Source organism: Vipera ursinii (assembly GCF_947247035.1).
Source record: "Vipera ursinii genome assembly, chromosome: 3".
NCBI lineage: Eukaryota > Metazoa > Chordata > Lepidosauria > Squamata > Viperidae > Vipera > Vipera ursinii.
In genome coordinates this window covers 94,145,848-94,162,347 of record NC_139516.1, presented here as the reverse complement: position 1 = coordinate 94,162,347, position 16,500 = coordinate 94,145,848, and the positions used below count along the sequence as shown (strand labels likewise).

Here is a 16,500-nt window from a genome sequence, read left to right as displayed (position 1 = left end):
GATTGTCTAAAAATATTGAATGTTAAAATGACAAAGATATGTATAAACTAAAAAGTATTGATAAATGTAAGAAAGTTATTTGTATTAAATTAATATAATAAGAATTGTACTAATTTAAATTTGAGACAGTAAATACTAAGGGGAAAAGAGAGAAAATATTTAATGTAATAGTTTGTGATCTGTACTAAAGAAATTTGTATGTCATTGAATTATGAACCAACCCAGCCGCCACGTTGCTTTTCAAATATTTAAATGTAAAACTGGAAAATCAATTTTAAAAAATTCAAAAAAGAAACTGAGAGGGATGTTATATTCTTGACATGTGGGTATGTTGTGCACATATCTTTTAAAAATGTTTACTGCAAAACATTCATTACAGTGTCTGTGCATACAGAGTTTTTGACTTAAGTTACTAACAGAGAAATCTCCCAACAGGATTCTAATTGAAAATGTTATCCAGGAAAATTCCTTAGTTTTGTCTCTAAAATAAGATTGTGCTCTTAGCCATTACTTAGCCATTAGTTATTATCAGAGAATTCCAGGGAGATTGTTCATAATCACAAGTGCATATTTTTCACCCAGATAATTGCGTTACCATCCCTTTTCTTAGAAAGCTAGCATTTAATCTTGAGTGATACTAGTGTCATTTACAAAGATTTCCTGACAAATGGAACAGTGGAAGTGCTGATTACCTATACTCAGCCCATAAGTAGCAGATAAATCAATTCTTATCTTACTGAATGCACCTGCAATGTTATTTATCAAGAAGACTGGAATGATCAAGAAAGTTAAGATTCTCGTATTATATTGGAAAAAGCTCAAACTAAATAGAAAGTATAATGAGACAGATGGGATTTTTTCCCCCAAAAGCTCTTAGTTACATCAATTTATATGGGTGATAGAGGGATAAATATAGAAAAAGTTTGATTCTTTAGATATTTAGGCATTATCTCCCAAGCATTAGATACTTGGATCATACAGGTAAATTGCCGACAAGAGATCTAGAGCAATTTGAAGTTTCTTACCAAATAAAGACCTGCTCCCTTTAAGCTTTTTTAAAAATTAAAAATAAAATTTCACAAAGCAACTTTCCATATTCCTCTCTGTGTAGACGATGGATTGCAGGAGTTGGAATCTGAAATAGTTTTCTTTGATGTGAATTTGTTTTTGTAGATAATCCATAGCCACTCATGCTCCTCTTCAAGAAAGAAAATTTTAATATTTGTTTAGAAAAAAATAGGGCAATCAGGATGAGCTTTTAAACTTCCAATAGCCATTTTCCAGAAAATGGATGCCAGAAATTATTTGTAAAACTCAAACCTTAATCCCAGTGATTTGTCAATAAGTGCAACATCTTCAGAAATGCATACTCTACAACTCTGTCCTGTGGCAATTAGAATAGTCCCCATTAGTTTCTGTTAATTTGTCTTTAGAATGCAGTTTTACTAAATCCTGAAACTCAAAAACTTTTGGTGGTTTCTCTTTGAGAAAAACAGGGCAGAGAAACATTTTTTGCAAATCAAAAACCAAACTTTAATCAATTTCTTCAGCTTATTCCCTTGAGAAAGAAAATGAATTTTAGTAAATACACACTACAGTTATACTTAAAAAATGCAACATTAATTTATGCTCTTCTGATTTAATAATCTAGATTCTATCTCATAATCTGCTGCAATATTTAGGATTCTATTTAAAAATGTATTGGACTTATGAAACATACAGCCCCCCATGATGGCATTCTTTGCAAAGGTTAGGGTAAATTGAACAGGACTCTTGTGTCTTAACTTTTTAAAAAACTGGCATTGATAATGATATGCAGAATTGTTGATGTTTAAAGAAATCAGCATAAATTAATTTGTGTTGAAAGTAGCCTTTTCCATTTTGTTTTTCAGAAAAGTCATGTGGTCCAGCCCCAGAAATCCACAATGCTTCATTGCAGCAAGAAGATAGAGAAGAATATGATTCTGGAAAAATTATAAACTATAAATGTAATCGAGGATTTTATGCTGAAGGCAATGCTAGCAAAACATGTACAAAAGGAAAATGGATGGGATCGTTCACTTGTGTTGGTACAGTTATTTTATTTTTTAATTACTCAAGGTAATTGTTTTCTAAACAGAATTTTTGAAAAATGGTGTTTAAAGGAAAGAGGCCACACTTGCTGCCTTACTTTTTGAATCTGTGGAAACTTGGGCAAACAGGCATTTGTTGTTCCAGAGACTGAATGATTCTTTCCAATGTATGGGCAAAGAAGGCTTGTTTAAATGAACCAACAGAAGAATTCTTGGAACTGACCAACATGTGAACAATTTTGTGACTTTAGCTGGCCTAATATGGATGATATATTTTGTCATAATTTAGTTTTGGACTATTGTTGTTGTTAGCTGCGAACTTGTGTCCAACCCATCGCGACCCTATGGACAACTGTCCTCCAGGCCTTCCTGTCCTCTATCATCTTCTAGAGTCCATTTAAGCTCACGCCTACTGCTTCAGTGATTCCATCCAGCCACCTCATTCTCTGTTGTCCCCTTCTTCTATTGCCCTCAATCTTTCCCAGCATTAGGCTCTTCTCCAGTGAGTCCTTCCTTCTCATTAGGTGGCCAAAGTATTTGAGCTTCAACTTCATGATCTGGCCTTCTAAAGAGCAGTTGGGGTTGATCTCCTCTAGGACTAACTGGTTTGATTGCCTTGCAGTCCAAGGGACTCGCAGGAGTCTTCTCCAGCACCATAGTTCAAAGGCCTCAATTCTTTGGCACTCAGCCTTTTTTATGGTCCAATTTTCACTGCCATACATTGCAACTGGGAAGACCATAGCCTTGACCATACGCACTTTTGTTGACAGGGTGATATCTCTGCTTTTTAGTGTGCTGTCTACATTTGTTATGGCTTTCCTCCCGAGGAGCAAGCGTCTTTTAATTTCTTGGCCACAGTACCCATCTGCAGTGATCTTGGAGCCCAGGAAAATAAAATCTGTCTCCATTTCTTCCCCATCTATTTGTCAGGAATTGAGAGGGCCAGATGCCATGATCTTGGTTTTCTTAATGTTAAGTTTCAACCCAACTTTTGCACTCTCCTTCTTTACCCGCAACAAGAGGCTCTTTAGTTCTTCTTCACTTTCTTCCATTAGAGTGGTATCATCTGCATATCTTAGGTTGTTGATATTTCTTCTGGCAATCTTAATTCCAACTTTTAATTCATCTAGCCCTGACTTTCTCATGATGTGCTCTGCATATAAGTTAAATAGGCAGGGCGACAGCCTTGCCGGATTCCTTTCCCAATTTTGAACCAATCAGTGCTTCCGTGTCCAGTTCTCACTGTTGCTTCTTGACCCGCATATAGGTTTCTCAAGAGACAAATAAGATGGTCTGGTACGCCCATCTCTTTAAGAATTTGCCACAGTTTGTTGTGATCCACATAATCAAAGGCTTTAGCATAGTCAATGAAGGAGAAGTAGATGTTTTTCTGGAACTCTCTAGCTTTCTCCATGATCCAGCATATGTTGGCAATTTGATTTCTAGTTCCTCTGCCTCTTCGAAATCCTGCCTGTACTTCTGGTAGTTCTCAATCTACATACTGTTGGAGTCTAGCTTGTAGGATTTTAAGCATGACTTTACTAGCATGAGAAATGAGTGCAATGGTGCGATAGTTTGAACATTCTTTGGCACTGCCTTTCTTTGGAATTGGGATGTAAACTGATCTTTTCCAATCCTGTGGCCACTGTTGAGTTTTCCAGATTTGCTGGCAAATTGAGTGTAGCACTTTTACTGCATCGTCTTTTAAGATTTTGAATAGCTCAGCCGGAATACTGTCACCTCCACTAGCTTTGTTTTTGCTCAGCTTTTCTAAGGCCCACTTCACTTCACATTCTAGGATGTCTGGCTCGAGGTCAGTGACCACCTCATTGTGATTATCAGGGACATTAAGCTCATTCTTGTATAGTTCTTCTGTGTAATTTTGCCACCTCTTCTTAATCTCTTCTGCCTCTGTTAGGTCCCTGCCATTTTGGTCCTTTATCATGCCCATTTTTGCATGAAACGTTCCCTTCATCTCTCCAATTTTCTTGAAAAGATGTCTGGTCCTCCCTATTCTATTGTTTTCTTCTATTTCTTTGCACTGTTCATTTAAGAAGGCATTCTTATCTCTTCTAGCTATTCTCTGGAATTCTGCATTCAATTGGGCGTATCTTTCTTTTTCTCCCTTGCCTTTCGCTTCCCTCCTTTCTTCAGCTATTTGCAAAGCTTCCTCAGAAGGCCATTTTGCTTTCTTGCATTTCTTTTTCTTTGGGATGGTTTTAGTTGCTACCTCTTGTACAATGTTGTGAACCTCTGTCCATAGTTCTTCAGGCACTCTGTCTATCAGATCTAATTCCTTAAATCTATTTGTCACCTCTACTGTATATTCAACAGGGATATGATTTAATTCATACCTGAGTGGCCTAGTGCTTTTCCCTACTTTCTTCAGTTTAAGCCTAAACTTTGCAACAAGAAGCTCATGGTCTGAGCCAGTCAGCTCCTGGATTTGTTTTTACTGACTGTATAGAGCTTCTCCATCTTTGGCTGCAGAGCACATAGTCAATCTGATTTGTGTGTTGACCGTCTGGTGATGTACATGTGTAGAGCTGTCTCTTGGGTTGTTGGAAAAGAGTGTTTGCTATGACCATCGTATTCTCTTGACAAAATTCTATCAGCCTGTGCCCTGCTTCATTTTGTACTCCAAGGGCAAACTTGCCTGTTATTCTGGTTATCTTTTGGCTTCCTACTTTAGCATTCCAATCCCCCATGATGATAAGGACATCATTATTTTGGTGTTAGTTCTATAAGGTGCTGTAGGGCTTCATAGAACCGGTCAATTTCATCCTCTTCAGCACTTGGACTACTGTGATATTGAATGGTTTGCCTTGGATTCGAACTGAGATCATTCTGTCATTTTGAGGATTGTATCCCAGTATTGCTTTTCCTACTCTTTTATTGACTATGAAGGCTACTCCATTTCTTCTGAGGGATTCTTGCCCGCAGTAGTATACCTGATGGTCATCTGAATTAAATTCACCCATTCCTGTCCATTTTAGTTCACTGATACCTAAGATTTCGATGTTTAGTCTTGTCATCTCTTGTTTGACCACATCCGGCTTTCCTTGATTCATGGATCTTACATTCCAGGTTCCTATGCAGAAAAAATCTTTACAGCATCGGACTTTCCTTTCACCACCAGACACATGCCTTGGTGGATGCCTGGGAAAGGGCGTCCACTGAGGCACTCAACTGTGTCATACACTTGCGACCTCTGACCCGGCGCAGATCCTGTTGGGCTCCATGGTTTTCTGCGGAGCTCTGGGAGATGAAGCGTTGGAGACGGGGTCTAGAGAGCGGTTGGAGGTCCAGCTGTTCCGAATCTGACCGATTGCAGCTAAGGACCTTTATAAGGTCTTATCTTGCTGTGATGAGGACAGTGAGGGCTAATTACTTCGCTGCCTCATCGCATCTGCAGATAATCGCCCGGCCGCCCTGTTTAGGGTGACTTGCTCCCTTCTTAACCAGGAGGTGAGGGAGGACCTCTTACAGGAACGGGCCGGCTTGGACTGGGCGGAGTCTGACGCGGAGGAATCTGATGGTCTTGAGCATGTTATCTGGACTGAGTTCGATCCTGTTTTCCCTGATGATGTGGACAGGAACATGGGGAGGCTGAGCTCCACCACCTGTTTGTTGGATCCGTGCCCCTCCTGGCTGGTTTATGCGGCCCGGGAGGGGACACGAGGCTGGTTCCAGGCAGTAATAACTGCATCTTTAAAGGAGGGTGTCTTCCCCGCCACCTTGAAGGAGAGTGTGGTAGCGCATCAGCTTCCTCTGTTCCTGGAGGAAACTGATTATCTGGACCCATACCAATCGGGTTTCAGGCCCGGATACAGCACGGAGACGGCATTGGTTGCACTGGTGAATGATCTCTGGCAGGCTCAGGACAGGGGCTGCTCCTCTGTCCTAGTCCTATTAGATCTCTCAGTGGCTTTCGATACCATCGACCATGGTATCCTACTGCGGCGTCTCAGGGGGTTTGGAGTGGGAGGCACCATTTTACGGTGGTTCTCCTCCTATCTCCTGGGCCGCTCGCAGTCGGTGTTGACGGGAGGGCAGAGATCCACCCCGAGGCCTCTCGTTTGTGGAGTTCCTCAGGGGTCGGTTCTCTCGCCCCTCCTGTTCAACATCTATATGAAGCCACTGGGTGAGATCATTCGTGGTTTCGGGCTGGGGTATCATCAGTATGATGATACCCGACTTTTTTTCTCCATCCCGAACCAACCCAGCGATGCCCTCACGGTGATGTCCCGTTGCCTGGAGGCAGTCCAGGTCTGGATGGGGAGAAACAGGCTTCGTCTCAACCCTGCCAAGACTGAGTGGCTGTGCATATCGGCATCTCGGGTTAACCAGACTATTCCACCTTTAACGATGGGGGGTGAGGTGTTACCCCCCGTTGATAGGGCTCGCAACTTGGGCATCCTCCTGGATTCACGGCTCAATTTTGAAGACCATATAGGAGCCGTGACCAGGGGGGCTTTTGCCCAGGTTCGCCTGGTGCACCAGTTGCGACCCTATCTGGTCCGAGATGTCCTACGCACAGTCACTCATGTGCTCGTGACCTCCCGTTTAGATTACTGCAATGATCTCTACATGGGGCTGCCCTTGAGGACCACTCAGAGGCTTCAGCTGGTGCAGAATGCGGCCGCGCAAGTTGTGATGGGGGTTTCCCGATACTCCCATGTAACACTTCCAGCATCATATCGTTTTGCCTTTTGGTACTGTCCATAGGGTTTTCATGGCAGAGATACTGGAGTGGGTTGCCATTTCCTTCTCCAGTGGATCACGTTTTGTCAGAACTCTCTGCTGTGACCTTTCCGTCTTGGGTGGCCCTGCACGGCATAGCTCATAGCTTCATTGAATTACGCAAGCCCCTTCGCCACAACAAGGCAGTAATCCATGAAGGGGCCTATATCTCTCTTCAATCTCTCTTGAATCACTTCAAAAAATTGAAATTAGCCATTTAGGATCTATACAGGAATACACATGATTTAATGATCTAATATGCATGGAGCAGAACAATTGTTCTAGCAAATGAGTTTTCTCACTTTTTCTCTTCTATTAAATATGAGAATAGCTCTTCTGAATAAATTGAATATAGAGGAACATTCTAAAAAATACAATTAATCCAAAAATAGAGATATGGTAGAATATTTTCAAAACCTAAATTAGTCATTTAACACTCTGGTTTTGATCCTTATCTGCTTTAGTGAATATCTGAAAAATCCTAGCTCTGTTATCGTTATCCCTGATAACAAATTAATAAAAGTAAATAACAAAAACTACTTCTTTGCATCCTTTCTCCATTTAGACGCAACGTGTCCAGAACCCCCTATAGTTGAAAATGCTGAAATTGAAGAAGATACAACGAAGAAGTACGTAAATGGCGAGAAAATAAATTATCAGTGTAATGATGGTTTTGAAATATTTGGATCAGCTGTCGTAACATGTACAGAAAAGAAGTGGTCACGCTTGCCAAGATGTGAAGGTAGGAATGTGTAATCTCTGGGATATGCTCGACATGATTTTGCTGAAAGCTGAAATTCACATAAGGAGTACATATTTTTTTTAAATTCAGAAATGAAATACTATTAATCTGAACCGTTCACCCTAAGAGGAGATGGTCCTGTGTCATTGTTCTTAGTTTTCCTGTTTGACAAATAGATAAGCCTGTGGGCATTTTGATACACTCATCATTTTCCCAGTTACCCAACTTCTATCCCACAATTTTCCTTATCTGCTCTCCAAGAAGGTCAATGTTCCTCCCAGTTGGCCACTAAAAAGAAGCAAAATATAGCCTTTAAATAATCAGGGGGGGGAATTAAGTTTCCATTTTGCAGAGGATTTGCAAGACTACTCTTCAGATTAATTAGAAAGGATAGGGAGACCCTTGCCAATAGTAGCTGGTATCTTGAGCTCTAGAAGGTGGAGACACTGAAAGCTGGGAGATGGGGTGAAGTTGAAGTTCCTCCAATGGGAAATGTCTGTTCAAGAGGAAATGCAGCTCAACACTCTTGGTAGCGTTCCTTCTGCTTCAGCATTTCCTAATCAGGGGGTCAGCCTGACATCCAGTCTATGTGAAGTAAGGGAGACCCAGCATGAAGGAGAGATTTTAGATTAGTTAAACTTTTGTGTCTGGAAGTAGCACCTGTGGCTGCCTTGCCCGCCTTGAATGATAAAGCTTGTTTATTTTTCCACCACTTATACACCATCACAATCTAGAGATTCTTAGCTGCTTATGTTTAAACCAAATATAATATTCTCAATATAATCAACTGCAAAAACAGTGAAGCAACAAAATAGGCTTAACAACCTACAGTATATATCAGTCTGTTCTCTCTCATCCAGATCTGAGGGTTTCCAAGCACCAGCGAAGACCATCTTCCACACAGCCTAGATGATCACAGTTGCCTCCATTACTTTGATATCCAGTTTAGTGAGAGACTGATTGGAAAGGGAAAGACCAGAATAGTTCATCATGCAGAGGTTTATTAGACAACTTCTTCTCTGCATGTAGTTCATAGAGGGATTTATCTGATTAAATTTCTTGCAGGATAATCCAGTTTTCAATACAACCTTTCAGAATTGCTCTAATACACAGTTACCAATTATGTACCAACATTGTATTCTTCTTTAGCTTTTACAAACAAAATTAGTGAAGAGATTTTATACAGGTTCCCCCAACCCCCAGGTTGACACTCATCCTACAAAAGAAATTTCAGAGAAAATTATTTACCCAAACATACCACCACCATTAGTTTAAGGCTGATCAGATACAGTATTATGATAGTAATGATTGAAAGCACACAGTGTCATTTCTTCAAGAAGGATAGAAACAGGCACTGTAGGAGGAAGAGGAGGTTCCATTGTATGTAGCCTCACATTCCCTTCACCTCAAAAGGAAGCAGCTTCAGGCCTGCATGGCCATTTTGTATTTTCTGTGTCATATTTATTTATTTTTTATTTTATTTTAATTCTATTTATATCCCGCCCTTCTCCGAAGACTCAGGGCGGCTTACAAGCTTAGCAGTAGCCTTCATTCTATGTATATGCCTGCTTATTAGGGCTTTCACACACACCCCAAGCGGCATTATTACAAAGTCAGCTTAATTGCCCCCAACAATCTGGGTCCTCATTTTACCTACCTCGGAAGGATGGAAGGCTGAGTCAACCTTGAGCCTGGTGGGATGCGCACCTGCACTAATTGCAGGCAGCTGGTGTTACTTAAGGAGGCGTTAGCCCACTGCTCCACCAAGGCATGATCGGTTTTGGTTTCAAAACTGGAAGCAGGTTTAGAGATGCTTGCTTTGAGAAAACCAATGCATTTTATCTAAACCATTTTTTAATTACCATTTTAGATGTAAGATGTTCTTCTCCCCCTCAAATTCAAAATGGTCGAATTGTTAGTACAATAAAGGAGATGTATTTGCCTCAGGAGAAGGTGCACTATCGATGCAACTCACGTTATGCTCTTCTTGGGTCTTCTTTCATTAAATGTTTGAAGAAACGTTGGTCACAAGCACCACGTTGTGCAGGTATTTATGTACAGATCTTCACTATGTTAAAATAAAGATAGAACTGGAAATTAATTTGCTTTAACTTCACTGTCTCTTTCATATTATTTTGAAAAGATTCTGTCAAGGCTTTTCAATATTTTATTGCTAGAATTATAAAATGTAATGTCCCTGTTGAACTGTGAAAGGAGAATATATTTTCATTAACATTGCCCCTCTTTTGCAAAATTTTGAATTTCTACTTTTATAAGGGACACGGTGGCTCAGTGGGTTAGAACGCTGAGCTTGTCGATCAGAAGGTTGGCAGTTTGGCGGGTCGAATCCCAAGTGCCTGTTACTCGTCCCAGCTTCTGCCAACCTAGCAGTTCGAAAGCACGTAAAAATGCAAGTAGAAAAATAGGGACCACTACAGTGGGTAGGTAACAGCGTTCCGGGCATCTTTGGTGTCTAGTCATGCCGGCCATATGACCACGGAGACGTCCTCGGACAAGTGCTGGCTCTTCAGCTTTAAAACAGAGATGAACACCGGCCCCTAGAGTTGGAAACAGCTAGCACGCATGTGCAGGGGAACCTTTACCTTTTTACTTTTATAAATCTATTCACTTTATTTTATAGCTAGAAGTTTTTTCCTCACTTGGAAGAGTATGGATCCCTTGGAGCACAGACATTGATCTCTATTTCACATTTAGCTTCTCCTCAGTCCTATGATACTATTTAACACAAAACTGGTTGTCATTTTAAAAATTTCAAAAATATGATTTATGTTAACTTCTCCATCCATTTTTACACCTATAGTCATTGTACCAAGATATATAGATTGGCCCATTTGCTTCATTTTTTCCATTTTTTCCATTTTTCCATTTGTACTCCCTTTTTCCTTTCAAATTTAATTATTTGAGAGTTTCCTACATCACTCCTCATTGCACCATTCACATATCTAACATTCGTTTGACCATCATTTACATTCTCAGCCAACAATATGACTTCACCCATAAATGAAAATATATTCACATTCATGTCCCCAACCAATGCATATATAATATATAATCATTCATTATACTTTTATAAAGGAATGTATAATAATTAAATATCATAGGGAGGGGGGGAAAATCACATATTCATATCTTACCTCCTGCTTAGTTAAGTGTTCCTTTGATTGTCATACTTGCTTTATATGTCTCTAATACCTCTATTATCACATTTAGGAACTGTACACAAAATATTCCATAATTTCAAGCCTGTTCTTTTTATCATAAACTTTTCCTAAATTAACAAACTGGCAATAGAATTTCTTTTTCATATTCCAGTATTTCCTAATTTTAAGAAATTAAGAAATTCTTAATTTCTTTGTCTGCCTAAAGGACAACAATATCACTTGTATATCTCTGCCCAGCATAAAACCTTTTTGCACTTCCCCAATTTTGCTCACTCTCTCCCAGGTACATTCATAGGAACAAATAATAAACTACTCTCCCTGTAGCTTTTAACACAGATTTTTCACTATTTCATAATTCATTTCTTTGTAACATTTATGTGCCACCACTTGTCCTCCAGGAGACCAAGACAAAGCAATACCTTCTCGATTTTTCTTCCTCAGAAACCCATCTTGCAGGGCATGTTAGGCTAAAAAAGCATGAGTGGTCCCAAGTCATCCTTTGAAGTACCCTGGCTGACGGTCAACTTGAATTTGGGTTCCCCAGCCCTAGGCACTGTAACCACTTCACACTGAAAACACATTTTAAAATTTCTCCTGATACACCATCTAATTTGCTTACCCTACCATTTTTTCCATCATTTATGGTCTTTTTGTAACTTTACCTTTGATGATAAAATCGGTAGCATTCTTCCATATTTTTAGTTCCATCCTTCAGTCTATCCCTATTCTTTGCATACTCATGTGTAGCATCATATATGCATGCTTTTTCCAGCATCCCCTCACTTCAGTTTCATCCCAACTAATTGTTTCCCTTTTTAAAAAAACAAAAAACAAACAGAAAAACCCCCAAACCCTCCATACTATCTACAGGAGGCTCCATGTTCAGGCTTTTCAGCTTACTCCCATAATTATGAAATTTTTAAATTTCCTTCATAATTGTGCTGGATTTTCTCTGCCCTTCTTAATAATAGCAACTCTTAACTATTCTCTTTGGCTACTTTTTGTTTTGCAATTCTCTGAGCACATTATAAACTGTCTTGCTGTCATCTTTATTTTTCTTTCCCACAACTGTTCCCTTATATATTTTTCTTGTTTACAGTCTTTTCCTGATCAACACTAAGCATCGTCTAAGCCAGGGGTGTCAAACTCAATTTCATTGAGGGCCGCATCAGCATTGCGGTTGCCCTCAGGGGGCCGGGTGGGTGTGGCCTGGGTGGGCGCAGCCTACTGGGTGGGCGTGGCTAAAGTGTGTATGGCCTACTGGGTGGGCATAGCCAGCTCTACATCGTTGGCATCAAGGGTGCCTATGGGGGCCTGGGCAGGAGTGGGACAGATCTGAGGGTCTCTGGCAGAAGGAGAGTCTCTGGGCCAGGGCCAAGGCAGTGGGGGCTGTTCCCTCACTGTTTCCAGGATGGCTTCATGGGCCACATGAAACCACTTTGTGGGCCGGATCTGGCCCCCGGGCCTTGTGTTTGACATGTCTGGTCTAAGCACTTAGCTGCTCACTAACATTATATTTCATGTTTATTAGTATCATACGTAATCCCACTCACTTTTGAATCATATTTTTTCAGTCTTCTTAAGATTAATCTAATTGCTAATGTAGTCTGGGGGAATTATGGTTTGTCTTCAGTTGAATTACTTTCACCTTATTATTAATATTACTTTGTTCTATGTCCATCATTTTTTCTGAAGACCAAAACATGTGCTGCCCAAAAACAAAAACTCGCTTAAGCTTCATTAAATCTTTCACATTTTTAATAAACTATCCCAGGATGCTTGTAGGTTCATTTCTTTGCTACATATAAACAGATATATGCTTAACACATGTATTCAAAGCATAAAGCTCTATCATTAACCATTAAACCCCAAATAATTACTGTTTTTCTTCATTCTGAATGATTCACTCACTTTTTCTGTAATCTTTCATTTTCTCCCATTCTTTCATGCTCCCCAATTTTATTTTATTTTTATTTTTTTGCCCTAGATTGAATTCATTCTGAATGCTACACACGTTTTCCCAAAACCCATCTTTGGATATTTCATGATTATCATTCAGTGGAGCATAACTTGCACTATCTTCAACCTACATTTTTGTACCTTAATGCATTCCTCACCAATCTTGATGGCACAAATCCACCTTTTCTCACTGGTTACCTTTAACCATCTTGAGAAGAAGACCTATATTTCTATTCCTTGGGGCTCAATCATTGCCATTTGGGCAAGGTTAATAAAGTGATATATCTTCCACTGAAATCCCTAGCCAATAGAATCTGAGATCCAGAAAGCTTTTCAATCATTGGCCAAATGTTCTTCCAATGGTTTGATTCATGTCTGCTAATTTGAGTAACTCGGTCTTCAGTTTGGCTGGTTCCTGATTTCCCTGTAAGAGTATGCTAATATAAAGTTAAGAACTCTTCAAATTCTGATTTTTCTTTCTAGTCTTTGAAGTCTGCCTTACATCTTCCTATACACCTTTTAGTTGTATTGCCCAATTTTTCACTGGAATTTTATTCACAGAATATGTTCACAAGATCTGATGCTTTCATCAAAATGCAAATTACACCCTTTTGTTATGGCTGCAATATGATGACATTAGTACAAATGGGGCAGAGGATGTACACTTTTTTCTTCATTCTCTCCCCTGCCCCAGCCACTTGACATCTTTCCTTCTCATAAATGCCTCCTCCAGAAATAAATCAAAGCCTTCACAGAAAAGAGTGTAATTAGAGGAATGGATAGGAGTTCCGGGCAACAGGGTCAAAATGGGAAGAGGTTTTTCAGGAAATAGAACGTTTTCATGTAGTAGTCTTAGATGGGAGCCAGAGAGTGGCCCATTTCAGACGAAGACATCCCTTATATTTAATACCAGTGGCATGTTCCTGAGGTCATGGCCAGTCCCTGGACAGCAGACCCTCAGTAGCCCATGTATTCAGCTGTTAGTAAATGCTAGGTCAGTTAATAACAAAGCTTCCCTTATTTGTGACTTTATTGGTGAAGAGCAGCCAACCTGGCATGTATCACCAAGTCCAGGCACACTCCAGAATGGGGAGTCTCCCTCTCAGAGATGTGTGCAGCTGGGTTTAGGGTTTAGCACCATTTAAGACCTCAGGGCAGAGGAGAAGGAGTTATCATCCAGGAATCTCTTTTGGCCACCATATTCCTATCCAAGGTCATCTACAGCCCAACTCATGACAGTGGCTACACTCCAGATATAATTTTCTTGGAGCAATGGGAATGTGATCTGGTAGGATACCCTGGGAATTCTACTGATGATCCTCCCAAAACCCAGACTATGACCTGGAATAAGAATATGGCTGACGCTTTGGATAGGATTGCATCATTGCAGCCTCTCCTAAACCTTCTCTCATGGCCTTCTCCATGATTCATGGAGGAGTTAAGGGTTTGAAAAAGGTCAAGATATTTTGAGAGGCACTGGAGGAAAAAAGGGACAAATCTGACAGGACACAGATCAGAGTCATTATTAAGGTAGTGTCAGAATCCATTTATATCTCATTTCATAATTGTATAGGTAGAACAACGTGCTATTACTGGGGATTCTGCCATCTCTCCGAGGGGGGGGGAGAGGATGGTTACTAAAGCGATTTTCAAACAACAGGGGATGTTTTAACGGGGGAAGGGAGGGGGACAGACAGGTCTGGTTTGTATCTTCATTTACAACTGAAAAAGGAAAGCAATAACCATAAAACCAAGGAGAGTTCCCTTTCCCATGGAAGGACCTGACACCTAGCAACTGACGACAGCCTGACCAAATGGATGAGGGGAGGGGCTGAAATGAGAATGGTTTATATAGGATTGAAAAGTAACCTTTGTCAGATTCCGTCTTGTATTCCCACAATCGATTCCTTCCTAGTAAACATTTTCCTTTTGGACTAAACTTGCATCCAAGAGTTCTTATTTCCTAAGATGTGGATTGAGGTGGGTCCTGACAGGTAGCTTTGTGGTGGTAAGAGTGGTGAAACAATACATTATTTTTGTGCTCTTATCTGATTTGCAGAGTATCACCCAATGACCATACTTAAGATGATAGGGTTCCTCCTGGGAAGGAGGACTTGGATGATCATCTTCAGGGCCATGTGGAGGAATTTGTGGAACACCTGATGGAAAAAGTTGCTTGTATCCATTCTCAGTTGGAGACCAAACACAGAGCAGATCCATTAGAGATGGATTACCCAGTTATCTGGGAAGAGATTGATCTTGTTAGGACAGGGTCCTCAATGCTGTCAATGCAACCACCTGCATTTTAAATCCATGTCCCTCCTGGCTGGTGAAAATCTCCATGATGGTGACCTCCAAGTGGTGATCGATGCATCACCGCAGAAGGGGGCATTCATAGGACTTTAAAGAAACGTTATGCTGAATCCTCTTTAGATGCTGTGGGTGTCTGAATGGGGGAACCACAGGCTTCAAATGAACCCTGATAAGACTGTGTTGCTATGGCTGCTTGGAGCCTTGGGATCTGGGCATTTAACATCTTCTGTTCTGGATGGGATTGCACTGCCCTAGACAGATCCTGTGTACAACTTACGGCTTCTCTTAGATTCACAATGCCTGCTCAATGGTGCATGTAACATTGCTCTAACATGAGTTGCACTAGTTGATCGTTTGCTTCTGGATCTAAATCAGTGTATTAGACATCATCTTTAAAGCCCCTCATGGTACAGGAGACTGTTTCACCCCAATGGGATTGGCCCACCCCACTCCTTCCTGCAAAAGGAACATGCTGCAGACTTTCTCAGTCAAGGAACTTTGGCAAAGAGACTTCTCTGCCATGCCTCCCCGCCCCCCCCCAAAAAAAATTAAAAAATTCTGGAAAAATCTTGCTGCTGAAGGCAAAATACACCCTCACCCTCTAGGCCTTCTGGATTTGCCTCAAAACCTGGCTCAGCCAATTGGCCAATTGGGACCATGATGGGGCATTTTACACTGGAAATGACTTGTGGACTAAGAAAGAAGATTCCACCAGTGTACTATGTACTCTATTAATTTTAATGTTTATAATTTTTTAAATATTTTTGCTTTTATTGTTTTGCAAACTGTTGCATCACTTCAATAATGACATGAATGACATAACATCCAATACAACTACACAATTTATTTGTGCAGGATTTGAACAGTTATTAATGGAGAAAGGGTAATAAAATTAAGAATGCCTTGTGCCATTTATCCCAAAGCAATTGCTATTCATTTTAACACAGATCTGACTTAAGGTATTAAGAAAATAATGACACAATATGTTCTAAAGTTGAAAGATAACACTAGGAACCACACTGGTAATCATTTTGTGCCTATCAGTTAAATAAGCTGTAGGACATTGTTGCTTTTTAAAAATAAGAATTTGTATACTTTTGCAATGTAATTTCTTATGTATGTTTAGAGCATTATTTGTGTTGCATCACTATAATATTTATAATCATGAGCATATTATATTATAAACTATAATATTTGTAATCATGCTCAATAGATTCTGTATGTATTATAGATATTGGGGGGAAATGTGGACGCCCACCTCCTGTGGAGAATGGAGACATTGTGGACTCACCCAAGGCAACCTATTTCCAGTCTGAAACTGTAACTTATCAGTGCCAAAATCTCTATACAATGGAAGGTTCTTCCAGAGTGACTTGTCAAAATGGTCATTGGTCACAAACGCCAACATGTAGAGGTATAAGTAATATCTATAATTCTTTATAGATGTATTCTTTATAGATAAATATTGTACTTCGGGAATGAAATAAAT

General features: G+C 40.1%; 1 protein-coding gene across 5 annotated transcripts in view; it reads left to right on the top strand.

Moving 5' to 3' along the window:
* CFH (complement factor H) overlaps window positions 1-16,500 on the top strand; it is a 121,411-nt gene that overhangs the window by 100,396 nt on the left and 4,515 nt on the right. For all 5 annotated transcript variants that reach the window (XM_083358884.1, XM_083358883.1, XM_083358885.1 and 2 more), the window contains 4 exons: window positions 1,893-2,069; window positions 7,381-7,557; window positions 9,428-9,604; window positions 16,243-16,425. In XM_083358884.1, coding sequence (XP_083215010.1) covers window positions 1,893-2,069; window positions 7,381-7,557; window positions 9,428-9,604; window positions 16,243-16,425 — 714 coding nt within the window. The remainder of the gene's footprint in view (window positions 1-1,892; window positions 2,070-7,380; window positions 7,558-9,427; window positions 9,605-16,242; window positions 16,426-16,500) is intronic.